This window comes from Chrysochloris asiatica, unplaced genomic scaffold, assembly GCF_000296735.1.
Source record: "Chrysochloris asiatica unplaced genomic scaffold, ChrAsi1.0 scaffold00440, whole genome shotgun sequence".
NCBI lineage: Eukaryota > Metazoa > Chordata > Mammalia > Afrosoricida > Chrysochloridae > Chrysochloris > Chrysochloris asiatica.
Window position 1 is genome coordinate 1,358,810 of NW_006408958.1, and position 15,747 is coordinate 1,374,556.

The following is a 15,747-nucleotide window of genomic DNA, read 5'->3' on the forward strand; positions in this document are numbered from 1 at the left end:
GATGCATTAGCCCACAGCGCTACCCCAGGACTCCATACACTAGCTGATTGTTGCTGAAGTACCATCGAGTCGATTCCGACCCATAGTGACCAGCTGTCACCCATAGTGACAATTCTGTGGGTGGGGAATTGGGTGGCTATGGCCAGACTTGCAAACTGGCCAAAGACTGCCTACAAGACAGGTTTTATTCAGCTGTCTACACTGAGGGGCCTTGGCGGCCCATAAACCGAAAGGACGTTGTGGCAGTCTGCTTCGATAAAGATTCCAGCTGTCCCCTCAGACCCTCCCTGCAGACCAGCTTCACCAGGACACGCCAGTCTGGTCCCTGTGGGCACTAAGCTTGGGATGCCAGGCCTGGGCCTTGAGATGTCAGGATGTCTTCCACCTGCCTCCTGCACACTCTGCCATGCTGGGAGTGGGGGGCACAGAGAGCAGACCTTCTTGTTGGAGGAACTGATAGGATCTCAGGTAAGCAGGAGACTGGGGTCTGTTGGGCTGGGCCTCTCCCCAAGCCCGCAGATGCTGACGGAGCCAGAATGGGAAGGCTCAGCTTGCAGCTCAGCAGCTGCTTTGTCCTGAAGTTGAGAAATGCCAACAAGCACCTTGAAGGGAGCCAGGGACTGGGGAGAGCTGGGAGAGCGGGGCTCCGGCACACCCGTGCAGCTGACAGATCGCGTCCTCCCTGGAGATTGCAGGATTGATTCAAACCTTCCATCCCTGTGTACTTTTAGTTTCCATATCTGCCAAGGGTGGAACATAACAATGCCACCTCACAATGGATTTGCCGGCTAGGCGCGTCACGACTCCTCTCTGTGGACCCTCTGTAATCATGTCTGCACAACAACCTTCAAGTCATCACCCCATCTGCAGGGGGACAAAAGGGTATTTGAGCCCTTTGACCAGCAAGTGTTCTCGGACTTCCTTTTTTAAGGCAACAAGCGCTCCCTCCCTTCTGACCCCAAATCCAGCACTGCAGACTATATTATTAATAATGTCTTTTATTGATTTTGCAAGAGAAAAAAAATAGAAATTTATTTTAGAGTTAATGCCTATGCAGTTTTTTTCCCCTCCTCAATTGCACAGTGCATACAATCATTATAAACACCTGCTCAGGTTTGGGAGCGAATGTGTCTCGTGTTTGTGCAATCTCCCCAACAAACCTGACCCTACGAGTGTCTCCAGCAGGCGTGGGAAGCTGGAGTCCTTTAAAGCAACAGCACTGGCCTTGGTCACTGAGAACCTGTTTGATCAGCCCAGCTTCCCAGGAGGCGGTCCTAGAGGTGCCCGCCACATCTGGGAGGTGAGCAGAGAAACGGGGCTGGGGCTGGGGGGTGGGTGGGCTTGGAACCCACAGAATCGATGGCTCTTCACGGGAAGAAACAATTCCTTATCTTTGCATCAGCCCAGCGCTCCAAAGGAAAAGCGCATTTGCATAGTTGGTCTCGTGCAGAAGCTGCAAAGCTCATAAAGTATCTGCTGGGGCTCTCGGTTGCATAGGAACGTACTTAAGAGTACAGTACCACAGCAGGCTGGGCTGGGCGCCAGGAAAACAACAGATTAATATTTGGAACGAGAAATTACCCACCACTGGGAAACCAATTAGGTCCCTGATCCGTGCTTGTTACATAGATGGAAATAGATGTGCTCTGGGCTCCTGGCGGCTGGGGGTACAAGGCACATTTCCAGCTTGCTGGAAGAGGCCTGGGGCTTGGGCAGAAAGCCTGTGAGTAGATCCGGAGCAATGTGATGGGTTGAGGAGGAGTACCGCTCTCTCTGCCTCATCCAGTGGATCTGGAGGATGCCGGCATGAAACCCATGCCCTATGTGTGCCAGAGGAGTCCAAGTGGCTGGCACGGCTCACTTCTTTCCTCAGTGGGCACAGCCCTGGCCCAGCCCCCCTTTCGGCCCTGAAAGCCTGTCCCCTCTTGCTTTCATCTGGACAGGACAGAGTGAGGGGGCTGTGGCAATCCTGCCCAGAAATTTTAGGGCCAAGAAGCAATCCCACCGTCTCAGTCAGCTATGCTGGCCTCCAAATGAAGCAGAGATGTCCAAACAGTGTGCAGGGACCTGAGCTGAGTGCCCTAGGGCCCCCGCACACAATGCTGCATGGGAGGTGCCCCGAGTCAGGGCAGACCTGAGAAGGCACCGACTCTGCTTTGCTGGATTTTATGGGCAGGGCACCAAGGGAAGAGCCCTGGGCTCTGGCCACTGGCCCCAGAACCTCAGCGGGCAGCCCTCCTCCTGTCTGAACTCCTGTGTCTTCCAGGTTGTCCATCCCTGGATCTCTTCCTCCCGCAGTGGTCCTTGTCCAGCCCAGGGTCCTGGCTGGTGGACAGGAGGGCTGTGGGCAGCCAGAAGCAGATCCTGGGGGCAGGCTGGTCTACCTCCATCAGTCCGTCAGCACCGCCACCGTCTTGCTGGCTCCTTCTCACTGATGCAGGTTTTAGGGCGTAAGGCTGTCAGAGCAGAGAGGGAACCAGTTAGGGAACCTCAGATTCTCCAAGGACACTCATGCCTGCAGGATGAATCCACACTTGGGCTGCCATGTGAGGCCTGTGGGGTCTGGCTGTGGTTTGAATCTCCCAGCACCCTGACCCCTGCCACTCCTCGGCCTTTGCCCTGCAGTTCCTCCACGTGGCCCTGCCCCCCTGCCCAAGTGGCGCTGTTCTGGGCACTTGAAGGGCTCCAAGTGCGTGTGAGGGAGATGGAGACACAGACAGAGGCCTCACAACTGAGCAATCGGCCTTGTAGGAGTGTGAAGGGAGGCTTCCAAAGGGACCATATGGGCTAGGGCTAGGGACAGCTACTGATGTAACTTGAGCTGGCTCATGACACCGGTTGCCTAGCCCCCAGGCAGGCCCAGGGAGCCCCTGAGATAGTTGGGGTGAGGGTAGTAGTAGGTGCCTAGGGAACCCCTAGCTCTGTGTGCGCCCTGCAGGGTCAGCACGTGGGTCTGGCATGCTGGGGCAGGAATCCCTGGTTTCCTGCTGGGATTACAAGCTGCTGTGTGATGGAACTGAGGCTCAGGGAGAGAAGTGTTTGTTCAAGCTCCTGCAGCTATAAAGCAGGTGGCTGGACTCAGCTGTGCCTGGCCCTAGTCAAATGATCCCAAACACATCTAAACACACGTGCCTATGTCTTGTTTTATGGTCACAGCAAACCTGCAGGGGCTCCCAGCTGCCTCTAGACGCGAGGACACTGAGCCCAGAATGGGTTTGGGCTGCTCCAGCCTCAGCCTGCGGTGCACTGGGACACTCTTGTCCTGGGAGCCCAGTGCCAAGAAGGCCAAGGGAAGGAGATAGGACGGCCAAAGTGTCTCAAACCCCACCCTGTCCACTTCCAGGTACCCACCAAGTCTTGCCCACTCTACCTTCCAAGGATCTCTTCCTCCCTCCATGCCCCCGACTGGACTGACCACTCTGGAAGGCAATGGAGATCCTGTAGTTTCCCAGTTCATGATTCCCGCTTCCAGGTGAGGCCTGGCTAGTACACAGCCTGGGCCCAGGGCTCTCCAGCTGCTTACCTTAAACCTGTTTATACTGGAGCATGCCGTGCTATCGTAAAGTTCCCTGGGGGGTCCCCTTGCACCTAGGGGGGGTCAGTATGACAAGACCTTGCCTGCTTCTCCATTGGATCTCTGCTCCTGCTCTCAGGCCCCCATCTCACGCTGCGGCATTCCTGCTTTGGAGCCTTTGCACTGGCTGTTCCTTTGGCCTGGCTCCTTTTTAGCCTCTCTGTCTCCTGGCCCCTCGGGGTAAAGCCCCATTTCCATGCCCCCTGCCTGTCACTGTCTACCCTGACCGTTTCCCTCCAGGGCACCTCACATTTGTGTGTGCTTTACTTGGTTTCTGCCTGTTTCCCAATGGACCGCTGGTGCCCTTAGTCCACCTGCACCCGTAACACCTGGCACAGGGGGAGCCGCACCATGTAATCAGGGGCCTGTGGGAAGAAGGAAACAGTCCACCGCAGCCCCCTGTCCCCCACGGGCTGCTGGGGGAGAGGCCTGAGGCCTGCTATGTCCATCTCCGTCCCCTCCAAACTCCCTGGGGGAGAGGCTCTGGGAAGACAGAAACTGACCTGGGTCAACAGCACCCAGCTTCTTCTTGGAGTTGATAATGACCTGGCTCTCGTTGGTCATCTGGATGTCCTGATCCTCCACCTGGTTACTGGGGGTGGGGGAGGCACTCAGTCTGCAGTCTGCACACGGGGTGCCGGCCATCCAGCTCATGTGGGGCAGGGCCAGTGAGGGGACGTACCTGATGGTGGAGTGCCTCTCCTGGCGACAGAGCTCCAAGCCCTCAGTGAAGAGGATGGTGTGGTAGGGCAGCATGGGCTCGCAAGTGGGCAGGATGCCCCCCACCAAGTGGCTCACCATGGCCAGGATCCCATTGTACACCAGCAAGTCGTCCACCAAGAGCTGGGCGGGCAGACAAAGGGGGTGCTGCAATGAGTACTCCCCAGGATGGCCCATGGCCCCCCTGGGCCCGCAAGTGACCAATCTGATGGGATCTGATGTAATCTCTTTCAATAGAGACTTAAAACCAAAATAACCAAACTCCCCACCTGCAACCCTGTAAATCTTTACCGAGCAGACAGCTTCATCTTTTCCCCATTAATGGGGATTAGCAAAGAACATTGAACTAAGCTGAGCATCACACCTGAATTCATAGTTAGGATGGCTAAGGACCAGATAAGTGAAGTAGGCAAGTTAAAACAAGCAGTAACTAACAGCACAGGTGTAAGCTACGCTGATGGCAAAAACACCTGGAAAACAGAAATCCCGAGGGAAAAACTCAGACCAGGCAGCTAGACAGGTCTGGCCTCCGACTCTCCCCACATATCTCCTGTCCAGAGGCTCGCCCTCACCTCCGGCTGGTAGTGTCCAGCCTGTGCTAGCCACTCAGTTCCACACAACCCCCCAGAGGGTCACACTGTTGGCCCCACATTGCTGACAAGGAGGTGGAGGCTCAGGGGTGAAATACTGCCGCCCACAGCAAAGCAGCGATGTAACAGCGTCTCTGCTTCTCTGGTCCCTGCTCTCCCCACCCGTCATTCAGCCGTAGGAAAAGCTCCCAAACCAGTGTGATTCAAGCAGAAACAAGATCAAAGAGAAGAAACCCCTTCCTATTTGTTCAGGGTGAGGATTCATGCCACCCTGGGAGGTTTCGAATTTCACAGCTGGACAGTGAATTTCCCTGCATCTGACGACTGTGTCTAAGGTTTCAACAGAGAAATAAATCAAACTGCGACAAATGATCATCGCTGGCAGTCTAATTACCAGTGAGCATAATTATCTCAAAAAGCTCAGCTAATAACTACTTACGCCAAACTCCTTCACCCCTCGATGGGGTGTTTTTGCATAATTCCACAGTTTGATCATTGACACGGTGGTAGGCAGATCGAAAATCACATAAACCCGGTTCACCTGTCAGGAAGAAGAACTAATTAAAATAGGCGTGTTTGGAAACAGGCTCTTGGCTGGGTCAGGGTGCTGGGTGTGGGTAGGGGGCCAGCTGGCAGGCTCAGCATGTGGAGTGTGGCGTCTCCTGGAGCCCGCTGCATTCAGATCACCTGCACTGCATCAGTACCCTATTAACTGGCTCCTGGAGGGAGGCCAGACCCACAAGAGACAGCCACTAACCCCAGAGCTGAGAGCACCACGTCTGCAATGGCCTGCCTGTGTCCTTACCCTGGCCTCTTCCACCACACACAACGCAGAGAGGCCCTCCTCCACACTGCCAGGTAAGTTTAGGCATATTGCCTGGAGCCTTCGGCTGGGATACCCCAGATCACTAGCAGACCCTCAGCCCGCAAACTAGCACCCAACAATCCTAACAGTTGCCCCCACCTAGCAAACTCTGAGACACCAGGGTAGAACACAGGCTGTGACCCTCCGATGTTAAGTGCTATGGAGTCGGTTCCCACTCATAGCAACCCTGTGTAGGGTTTCCGAGGCTTTTTACATGTTTGCAGGAACAGAAAGCCTTATCTTTCTCCCACGGAGTGGCTGGGGGGCTTGAACTACCAACCTTATGGTTTGCAATCCAGTGCTTATCCTGTGAGGCCGCTGGTATGTGTGTAAGTGGGATTAGCCTTCTGTGGCCATCCTAAGAATGCCCCCAAAGGGTGTGTGTGTGTATATGGGGAGTGGGGGGTCAGCCTTCTGGTTGACCCAGGGGCACAATAAAGGCCTACATGAGCCCCTCAACACACAGAGCCCATGGGGTTCAAACGGTCCAATTGTTCAGTTCTGACCAGATGGAGGGCGGGAGAACCCACCCCACATCTAAAGACAGCAGACTGCAGCCCTGAGCCAGGCAGGCAGGTCTGTTCTCCGTCCTGTGTGATGGTGGTGGGCTGGTGCTGAGGCGCTGGTGGGCCTTCAGCAGGGCCCACTTAGAGGCGGCCTGTGGACAGCATCAGTCTCAAAATTGCCAATGTTGTGCCTTCCTGGGAGTGCTTCCAGGGGAAACTGTACCCCCTCCTACCCAATCAAAGGGAGTTGAAAAGGGCGGCCCTTCAGTGGCCTCACTGTTGCCCCCAAGCATTTGGACCCTCAACCACCTGAGCTATCACATTCCATACATCCCCAACCCTGGCTCCCTGCTTCCTCTCCATCCACAGCTGACTGGGCCTGGCTATGAAGACCATGCCTGGGCTCACCAGGAGGCCTCAGAGCAGGTTAAGCAGATCCAGGCAGCCTTGGGGGAGGGCTGGCTATGCTGGGGCCATGTACCAGCTGACACTAGGAAGTACTGAGAGTGGAGAGGCCCTGGGTTGGGAGGGAAAGCGGCAGAGGAGGGGGGGAAACCAGAGGGCACCAGAGTTACCTGGCCTCAGCTTCCCACGTGGCCCCTTGTGACTACCACCCACAGCTGAGAGGAAGATCCTTTCAGGTGTTAGCAAAGTCTGTGCTTTCCTGATGCTTCCGAGGCACTTATGTGAGATGAACTTGGCCACAAAGTCCCAGGTACCCACCAGACCCGGAAGGATGGGAGCCAGCCACATGTGCCTCCCATCGCTGGTGTTGTTCACTTGGTCGATGAGCTTGTCAGGGGTCCGAACGTCCCCACACACGCCCTCCAGGCAATTCACACTGTCCGGGAAGGCAGCGATGTCTGTGGAAGGCTGTTAGTGGTCATAACCGGAAGATAGTGCTCGACACTGTGCTGGGGAACCTGGGCTGCCGGGCAGAGCCATTGTGGTTACTCAGGGCAGCTGAAGGAGCGACAGTCAAATTGAACATGTGTGTGTGTTTGTGGGGGGAGAAGGGGGGACAAGTTTGCAGGGGCTGGGAGAGAACCAAGCAAAGAGCTGGCTGGAACTGCTGGCGACAGGAACCAAACATGCGGCTGCTGTTCTGGAGGGTGGAGGCTAAACTCTGAAGTCCTCCTTTGGAAGAAAACGGGTTGAGGGGTTTGGCCATGGCTGGATGCAACCCCGCTCTTCAGCTGACCCCATGTGCAGGGTTAGATTCTTTCATGGAGACCCATGATATTTCTGGGCAAAGTGGGGATAAGGACCTCCACATCCAAGGACTTGGGGTGAGCACGCTGGTAAAACCAATAGAGCCTCACACATCTAAGGAAGCTCGAGTAACGATTTAAACCACCAAGAGTTATGTTCCCAGTTGAGGATGGTGGCATCAGGGGAGGACAGAAAATAATCCACCTGGGACCCAGGGACCACAGACAGATGTGAGGCAGATTTGAGGGTTTGACTGGCTCTAGCTGAGGGGACCCAGGAATCCTAAACTCAGACTCTGAGAGGGCTCAGGTCAGTCAGATAAGAGACAGGACACAAGTGCCTGCTGGCATGGTCTCTGGAGCCATGGTCTTCCAGCTCCAAGTAACCCAACCTCTGTGTCTCAGACTCCTCATTTGTAAAACGGGCATAGAAGCAGCCGCTACCTCACAATGTTATGGGAGAGGGTAAGTGGGGATCCATGTGAGAGGGCCCAGTGCTGCATGAACTGTTAGTACCAGGTCTGAGGGTTCTGCTGGGTAACAAGAGGGCACACGGCTCACCAGGGGGAAGGCAGATGCTCAGAGCTGGACACAGTGCACAGGGCACTGCCAGGGTCCCAAGAGGAGGCGCAGATTTGGGGTTTCATGTGAAACCTTCTTATTTAAAAAAATATGTATTAGCAACTAATTTAAATTATTTAGACATCCACTGTAGATTCTGGTCTGTATGTTCCCAGAACAAAGGGTTCCATGCTCAGTACACTTGGGACACTGTGAGCTGAACACAGCAAAATAGACTTTTTCCGGTAGGACTTGTCAGAGCCTTAGAACCCCAGAGCGCAGGGCTGGCTCCCTGGGTAGGGTTGGGGAGATCTCTCGGCTCTCAGCACAGCTCCTGGCAGTTCTAACATGGACCCTGCTTCCTCCAGGGTTCAGGATTTCTGCTCTCCTGCAGCCCCCGTACCCCCTTTGACCCTGGAAGGATACTGTTTTCCGACAGAGGAATTTTCTCTCCACGCTCGTCATACATCTCCAGGCCAGTTAGGCCGATGTAATAGGGGTCACCCCAGCTGGTCAGCAGCTGAAACTGGAAAATGACTGGACAGGGATTAAGGAAAACCAGGTGTACTGTTCTGGAGAACCCCGCAAACAAGGCACAGATAACAGAGAATTCTCACCGAGACTGAAGCTTGTCCAAATACGTCAAAGCTCTAACTAAAAGTGCATGAATGCCCAGACAAGGAACCCAGTAGTTCTGTAGGGTGAGCGCAGGACTGCTAACCACAGGGTCAGCAATGCAACCCAGCAGCCACTCCTCAGGAGAGCCATGGGCTTTCTGTTCCTGCAAAGGTTTACAGCCTCCCAAACTCGATAAAGGGTTGCTAATAGTTGGGATAACTCCACAGCACTTATAACAACATGTATGTACATATGACTGTGCATGTATCTCTGTGTATATTCATATGTGTCCAATGCATCTATATCTATCTCCCTATCTATCTATCTATCTATCTATCTCCCTATCTATCTATCTATCTATCTATCTATCTATCTAATACATGCAAGGGGATTGAAAACACTTGTGGTAAATTCCAATGATCTTTTCATTACATTTTCCCATAAACTTTTTTGGGGCGGCCTTCATTTATATCGTTGTTCTTGTTGGAGGCTATAGTGTCAGTTTCAACTCACAGTGACCCTATGTGCAAAACAGAACAGAACACCGCCCAGTCCTACACCATTCTCACAACTGTGGTTATGTCTGCATCTATTGCTGCTGCCGCTGTCTGTCTTTTCACTGACCCTCCACTTCACCAAGCATGATGTCCTCCTCCAGGGACTGTTTTCCTCCTGACAACATGTCCACAGTATGGGAGACAAAGTCTCATTGTTCTCATTTTTAATGGGCTTCTGGCTGTACTTCTTCTAAGACAGATTTGTTTGCTCTTCCGGCAGTCCATAGGACTTTCAATATTGTTCGCCAACACCTTAACTCAAATACATCTAATGGTCTTCCTTATTCATTGCCCAGTTTTCAATTGCATATGAGGCAACTGAAAATACCATGGCTTGGGTTCGGCTCACCTTAGTACTCAAAGTGACATCTCTGCTCTTAAATACTTTAAAAGGTCTTTTGCGGCAGATTTGACTAATACATTGTTTTATATATTGACAGCAGCTTCCATGAGTGTTGATTGTAGATCCAAGCAGAATGAAGTTTTTGACAACTTCAGTCTTTTCTCTGTTTATCATGTTATTGGTCCAGTTGTGAGGAATTTTGTTTTCTTTACACTGAGGTGCAATCTATACTGAAAGCTGTATAGTCTTTGATCTTCATAAGTCTTTCATGTCCTCTTAGCTTTCAGCAAGCAAGGCTGTATCATCTGCATATCACAGGTTGTTTACGAGTCTTCATCCAGTCCTTCAAGGCCATGCTCTTCAGATAGTCCAGCTTCTTGGATTATTTGTTCAGCATGCAGTTTGAGTCCCCCATATACATATGTATTTAAAAGTATTTATATATATATAATTAAGGTCAGCAGTTCGAAACTACCAGCAGTTCTGTGGGAGAAAGATGAGGCTTTCTGCTCCCGTAAAGATTTGCAGCCTCGGAAACCATGTGTAGGGTCACTGTGAGTCAGAACCGACTCCATGGTATTTAACAACAACAACAACATATAAAACCCAGTGTTGTCAAGTGAATTCTGACTCACAGCGACACTGTAGGAAAGAGGGAAACTGCCCCATAGGGTTTCCAAAGTGTAAATCATGACCGTGGCAGACTCCCACAGAGCCCGGAAGTGGGGGTGGGTGTTGAAGCGCTCATCTTTTGATTGGCAGCTGAGTACTTTAAACATCGTACCTCCAGGAATCCTAGGTTACATGCAAAAGCATATATGTGTACATGTGCGGGCGAGTCAAAAAGTACTGCTACTAAGGCTCCATTTCACACATGCACGGATTTATCCCAAACGAAGCATGTTTCAACATGTCTCTCAATCAGTGGCTGGTTGAAGACATGTTTTCTCAAGAATTCACATGTCTTAGTCTCATCAGAGTGCCGCCAAAAAAACAGTCCAAACAAAACAGTGGCTTCGGATGGGTCTGCCAGGCAGGGAGCTTCAAGACAGACAGGTTAGCTCAGAAGGTTATGGGACTGGTTTTGGAGACCACCTAAGGGGCCATCTTGATAGGTCTTCCTGAAAGATACAGGACGATCACAGGGGTTCATTATAAAGGCGTTCTAAGAAAATTGAAAGCTGCTCTGATGAGAAAAAGGCCAGGAGAGTTGGGCAATGGGATGTTCTCATAACGACCCTGCACCTGCCTGCCTAATCTTTGAAGGTAGCATGGCTGTTCTAGGAGAATTTCATCGGGGAACCCCATCTACCCCACAGCCCTGATCTTACCCTTTCAGAAGCTTACCCCATCTACCCCACAGCCCTGATCTTACCCTTTCAGAACCTTACCCCATCTACTCCACAGCCCTCATTTACCCTCCCAGAACCGTACCCCATCTACCCCACAGCCCTCATCTTACCCTTCCAGAACCATACCCCTTTCTATAGTTTTTCAGTTTTCCATCTCATTTATTTCTGCTCTGATCTTTATTATTTCCCTTCTTTTGGTGACTGTAGGTTCCCTCTGCTTGTCTAATTCTATTTGTTGAAGGTGCTGTGTTAATATGTTGATTTTGTCTCTTTCCTTTTTTTGGATGTGTGCATTTATCGCAATAAATTTACCTCCCAGGTCTGCTTTCGCCATGTCCCAAAGATTTTGGTATGTTGTGTTTTCATTCTCATTTGTTTCTAGGAATTTCATGAATTCATGTTTAATTTCTTCTTTTACCCAGTCGCTTTTCAGCAGCGTGTTGTTCAGTTTCCATGTATTAGACTTTATTGTTTTGGCCTTCTTATTGTTGATTTCTAGTTTTATAGCGTTGTGGTCTGAGAAGATGCTCTGTAGAATTTTGATGGTTGTGAATTTATGGAGGCTTGCTTTGTGACCTAACACATGGTCAATTCTGGAAAATGTTCCATGCGCACTGGAGAAGAATGTGTATTGTACCGTTGTTGGATAGAATGCTCTGTATACATCTATGAGGTCAAGTTGGTTGAATGTGTTGTTAAGTTCCTCCGTGGCATTGTCAAGTTTCTTTCTGGTTGTTCTATCCCTTTTTGAGAGTGGTGTGTTGAAATCTCCTACTATAATTGTGGATTTATCTATTTCTTTCTTCACTTCCATTAAGGTTTGCTTCATGTATCTTTGTGCTCTTTCATTGGGAGTGTATATATTTATTATCGTTATATAGTCTTGCTCGATTGACCCTTTGATCATGAGATAGTGTCCTTCTTTGTCTCTTAAGCTGGTTTTTATCTTGAAGTCTACTTTGTCAGAGATTGGTATGCAACTCCTGCTTGTTTATTGCTGGAATTGGCTTGGTAAATTTTTTTCCATCCTTTGACTCTTAGTCTGTTTTTGTCTTTGTGTGTAAGGTGTGTCTCTTGCAGACAGCATATTGATGGATCTTATTTTTTTAATCCATTCTGCCACTCTTTGTCTCTTCACTGGTGTATTCAATCCATTGACATTCAATGTAATTATCGATAAGTATGAGTTGATACTGTCATTATGTTACTTTTTTGGCGGTGTTGTTCGTTCTTTGGTTCTGCTTTCCTTCTTGTATTGGATTTGTGTTTTTTGAGTTGATTCTGGCCGGTTTCTTCCTAGTATCTTTGTTCAGTTGTTCTGTTTGGGAATTTGTTTTCATGATATGTTGTGGGGTGTTAACTTTCTTTGGGGTTATCTTGTAGTCTACTAACTTTACTCTGCATTTAGGATACTCCATCGCAACCTGTGATTTACCTGGCATCTCCACCACCTGGGCTTCTGTTGCTGTGTTTGTCCCTTCTTTGACATTGATATGTTTATGTCCTTCAGTTGATCTCTGGGTTCCCTTGAGTTCGTTGTTGTAGTCTCGTTCCGTTCGGGACTCTGCTTTCTGTTGGCTGCGTTCCAGGGGTTGTTTCCATACTTGTCAATCTCTGTTTGTCATCTGTTCTTGTTCTCCATCCCCAGAACTCCCTTTAGGATGTTTTGAAGTGCTGGGTTGGTTTTGATAAATTCCCGAGGATTCTGTTTATCCTGGAATGTTTTGATCGCGCCATCGTATTTGATTGATAGTTTTGCTTGGTTGACAGTTTTTTCCTTGAAGGGTTTTGTATATGATTCCCCATTGCCTTCTTGCCTATATGGTTTATTCTGAATAGTCAGTGCTTAATCTAATTTGTTTGCCTTTATAAGTTATGTTTTTCTTCTCCCTGGCTGCTTTTAGTATTCTTTCCTTGTCTTTGGTTTTGGAGAGCTGGATTATTATATGTCTTGGAGACTTTCTTTTGGGGTCTATCCTTCCTGGGGTACATTGGGCTTCTTTTAGGGAAGTTTTCTTCCAGAAGCTCTTCAACTATTTTCTCTGTGGACTTCTTTGATTCTTCTTGTTACGGGATGCCAATAATTCTTACATTATTCCTCTTCATGTTATCCAGCATGAATCTTAGACTCTTCAGATTGTTTTATCCTTTTAGCTGTTTGCTGTTCTATCTTGGCCATATTGAGAGATTTGTCTTCCAGTTTGCTAGTTCTGGCTTCCATCTCTTCTAGGCTGCTCCTTTCCCCTTTCAGCCTATTGTCTATTCTGATATTTTATTATTGATCACCTGGACATCTTTTTGCAGGTTTTGAATTGTTTCCAATGCTGTGTCAATCCTATTAGATTGTTCTTGGAGTACTTTCCTTACTTCTTCCTTATTTTCCTTCACCCCTTTTCGGAGTATTTGAATTTGTTTCCATATCATGCTTCTGAGTTGCTTCTCAGGTATATCCAGAACCTGCTCCTCCGCTTCTATAAAGCTTTTGTCTGTTTCCAGCTCATCTGCATCTGCTGCTCTCTTCTGCTTTAGGACATGTTTCGATAATGTTAATTGTTTCTTATTGGGCATGATTATTCTTATTTTAATTATTATTAATATGATCAGGATATAGGCACCTGTTATTGTCTGTAATGCGTAGTAGGTGTGGTTAGGTCTTATTTATGTGGTGGACGTGGAGGGCGGAGCGGCAGTCGTGGGAGGTCTAGCAGGTGGGGCAGGGGTCGCAGGGGGTCTGGTGGTCAGAGCAGGGTTCTGGGGGGACGGGGTCAGGCGGGAGGGGAGAGAGTTACGGGGGATCTGAGGGTGGGGCTCGCAAGGATTCCAGGGACCAGGGCTGGGGTGGAGCGTGGTCTGGCTGGTGAGGAAAGGATCGCGGGGATTTCGGCGGCGGGTGCGGGGCAGGTCTTGCATGGGGTACAGAGGGCAGGGTTGGGGTCTGACGGGGGCGAGTTAGGGGACGGTGAGAGTGTCGAGGTCGAGCATGGTTCAATCGGGTGGAGTGGAGGCTGCTCGAACAGGTGGGTGGAGTCCATGTCTGATGACGTCAAACACTCGTCATATTTCTCCTCTCTGTATTCTGTGTAAACTGAGTTTCTTGCCCACTACACACGCTGGAAATCCACGCTAGGGAGAGATCCCTCTCTTTTTTCTCTTGCGGCTCTGTTTGTTCAAGATTCCCCTTTACTGGAAGCAACGCTCTGCACACGGGATGGTTACAGCCCCACCCTCCAAGCTCTACAGGGGTCAGGGCTGTCGCTATATGCAACAGCGGACGAAGTTAAAAAAATCCAGTAATCCCTCAGTTCATTGATTTTTTTAATAGAGCAAGTTCAGGAGAATGAAGGGTAAGATGACCCTACCCTTCCAGAACCGAACCTGATCTACCCCACAGCCCTCATCTTCCCCTTCCAGAACCGTACCACATCTACTCCACAGCTCTCATTTACCCCTTCCAGAAGTGTACCTCATCTAACCCACAGCCGTCATTTTACCCTTCCAGAACTGTACCACAACAACCCCACAGCCCTGATCTTACCCTTCCAGAACCTTAACCCATGTACCCCACAGCCCTAATCTTACCCTTCTAGAACCTTAACCCATCTACCCCACAGCCCTGATCTTACCCTTCCAGGACCTTACCTCATATACCCCACAGAGCTGATCTTACCCTTCCAGGACCTTACCTCATCTACCCCACATTCCTAATCTTACCCTTCCAGAACTGTACCCCATCTGCCCACAGCCCTCATTTTACCCTTACAGAACCGTACCCCATCTACCCCACAGCCTTCATCTTACCTTCAAGAACCGTACCCCATCTACCCCACAGCCCTCATATTATCCTTCCAGAACCTTACCCAACCTACCCCAGAGCCCTAATTTTACTCTTCTAGAGCAGTACCCCATCTATCCCACAGCCCTCATCTTACCCTACCTGAACCTTACCCCATCTACTCCATATCCATCATTTAACCTCCCAGAACCTTACCACATCTACCCCACAGCCCTCAGCATACTCTTCCAGAATCGTACCCATTCTACCCTCCAGCCCTGATCTTACTCTTCAAGAACCTTACCCCATCTACCCTACAGCCATCCTCTTCTGCTTCCAGAACCTTACTCATCTACAACCACAGCCATCATCTTACTCTTCCAGAACCATACCCATCCACCCCACAGCCCTGTTACTACCCTTCCAGAACCTTACCACACAGCCCTCATCTTACCCTTCCCCAGAACAGTACATCATCTACACCACAGCTCTGATCTTACCCTTCAAGAACCGTAACCCATCTACCCATCAGCCTTCATCTTACCATTCCAGGACCATACCCCATTTACCCAACAGCCCTGATATTACCCTCCCATAACCAAATCCCATTTCCCCACAGCCCTCATCTTACCCTTTCAGAACCTTACCCAACCTACCCCACAGCCCTCATCTTACTCTTCCAGAACCGCACCCCATCTGCCCTACAACCCTCATCTTACCCCACAACCCTGATCTTACCCTTCTAGAACCTTACCTCATCTACCTTACTGCCTCATCTTACCCTCCCAGAACCGTGCCCTATCTACCCCACAGGCCTTACCTAACCCTTCCTGAACCGTACCTATCTATCCCACAACCCTGATATTACCCTTCCAGAACCTTAACCCATCTAACCTGCTGCACCTCATCTTACCCTTCCAGAACCTTACCACATCTACCCCAACGCCCTCAACTTACCCTTTCAGAACCGTACCCCATCTAAACCACAGGCCGCACCTTACCCTCCCAGAACTTTACCTCATCTACCCCACAGCCCTCATCTAACCCTCCCAAAACAGAACCCCATCTATCCCACACC

The 15,747-nt window shown here is 50.2% G+C and overlaps 1 protein-coding gene across 1 annotated transcript; it reads right to left on the reverse strand.

Annotated features, from left to right (window-relative positions):
• Positions 1 to 2,397: 2,397 nt before the first annotated feature.
• On the reverse strand, positions 2,398 to 5,380 carry LOC102840825 (uncharacterized protein KIAA0556-like). The gene is made up of 4 exons (XM_006877059.1): positions 5,324 to 5,380; positions 4,257 to 4,417; positions 4,078 to 4,166; positions 2,398 to 2,456 (listed from the first exon to the last, which is right to left on the reverse strand). The coding sequence occupies exons 1-4, from the start codon at positions 5,378 to 5,380 to the stop codon at positions 2,398 to 2,400; spliced, it is 366 nt and encodes a 121-aa protein (XP_006877121.1).
• Positions 5,381 to 15,747: the final 10,367 nt, after the last annotated feature.

Coding starts and splice junctions, on each gene's coding strand:
- LOC102840825 (XM_006877059.1), bottom strand. CDS start 5,380: ATGATCAAACTGTGGAATTATGCAAAAACACCCCATCGAGGGGTGAAG. Junction 4,167..4,256: donor GAGAGGCACTCCACCATCAG/GTACGTCCCCTC, acceptor CCCCACCCCCAG/TAACCAGGTGGAGGATCAGG. Junction 2,457..4,077: donor GCTGGGTGCTGTTGACCCAG/GTCAGTTTCTGT, acceptor CTGCTCTGACAG/CCTTACGCCCTAAAACCTGC.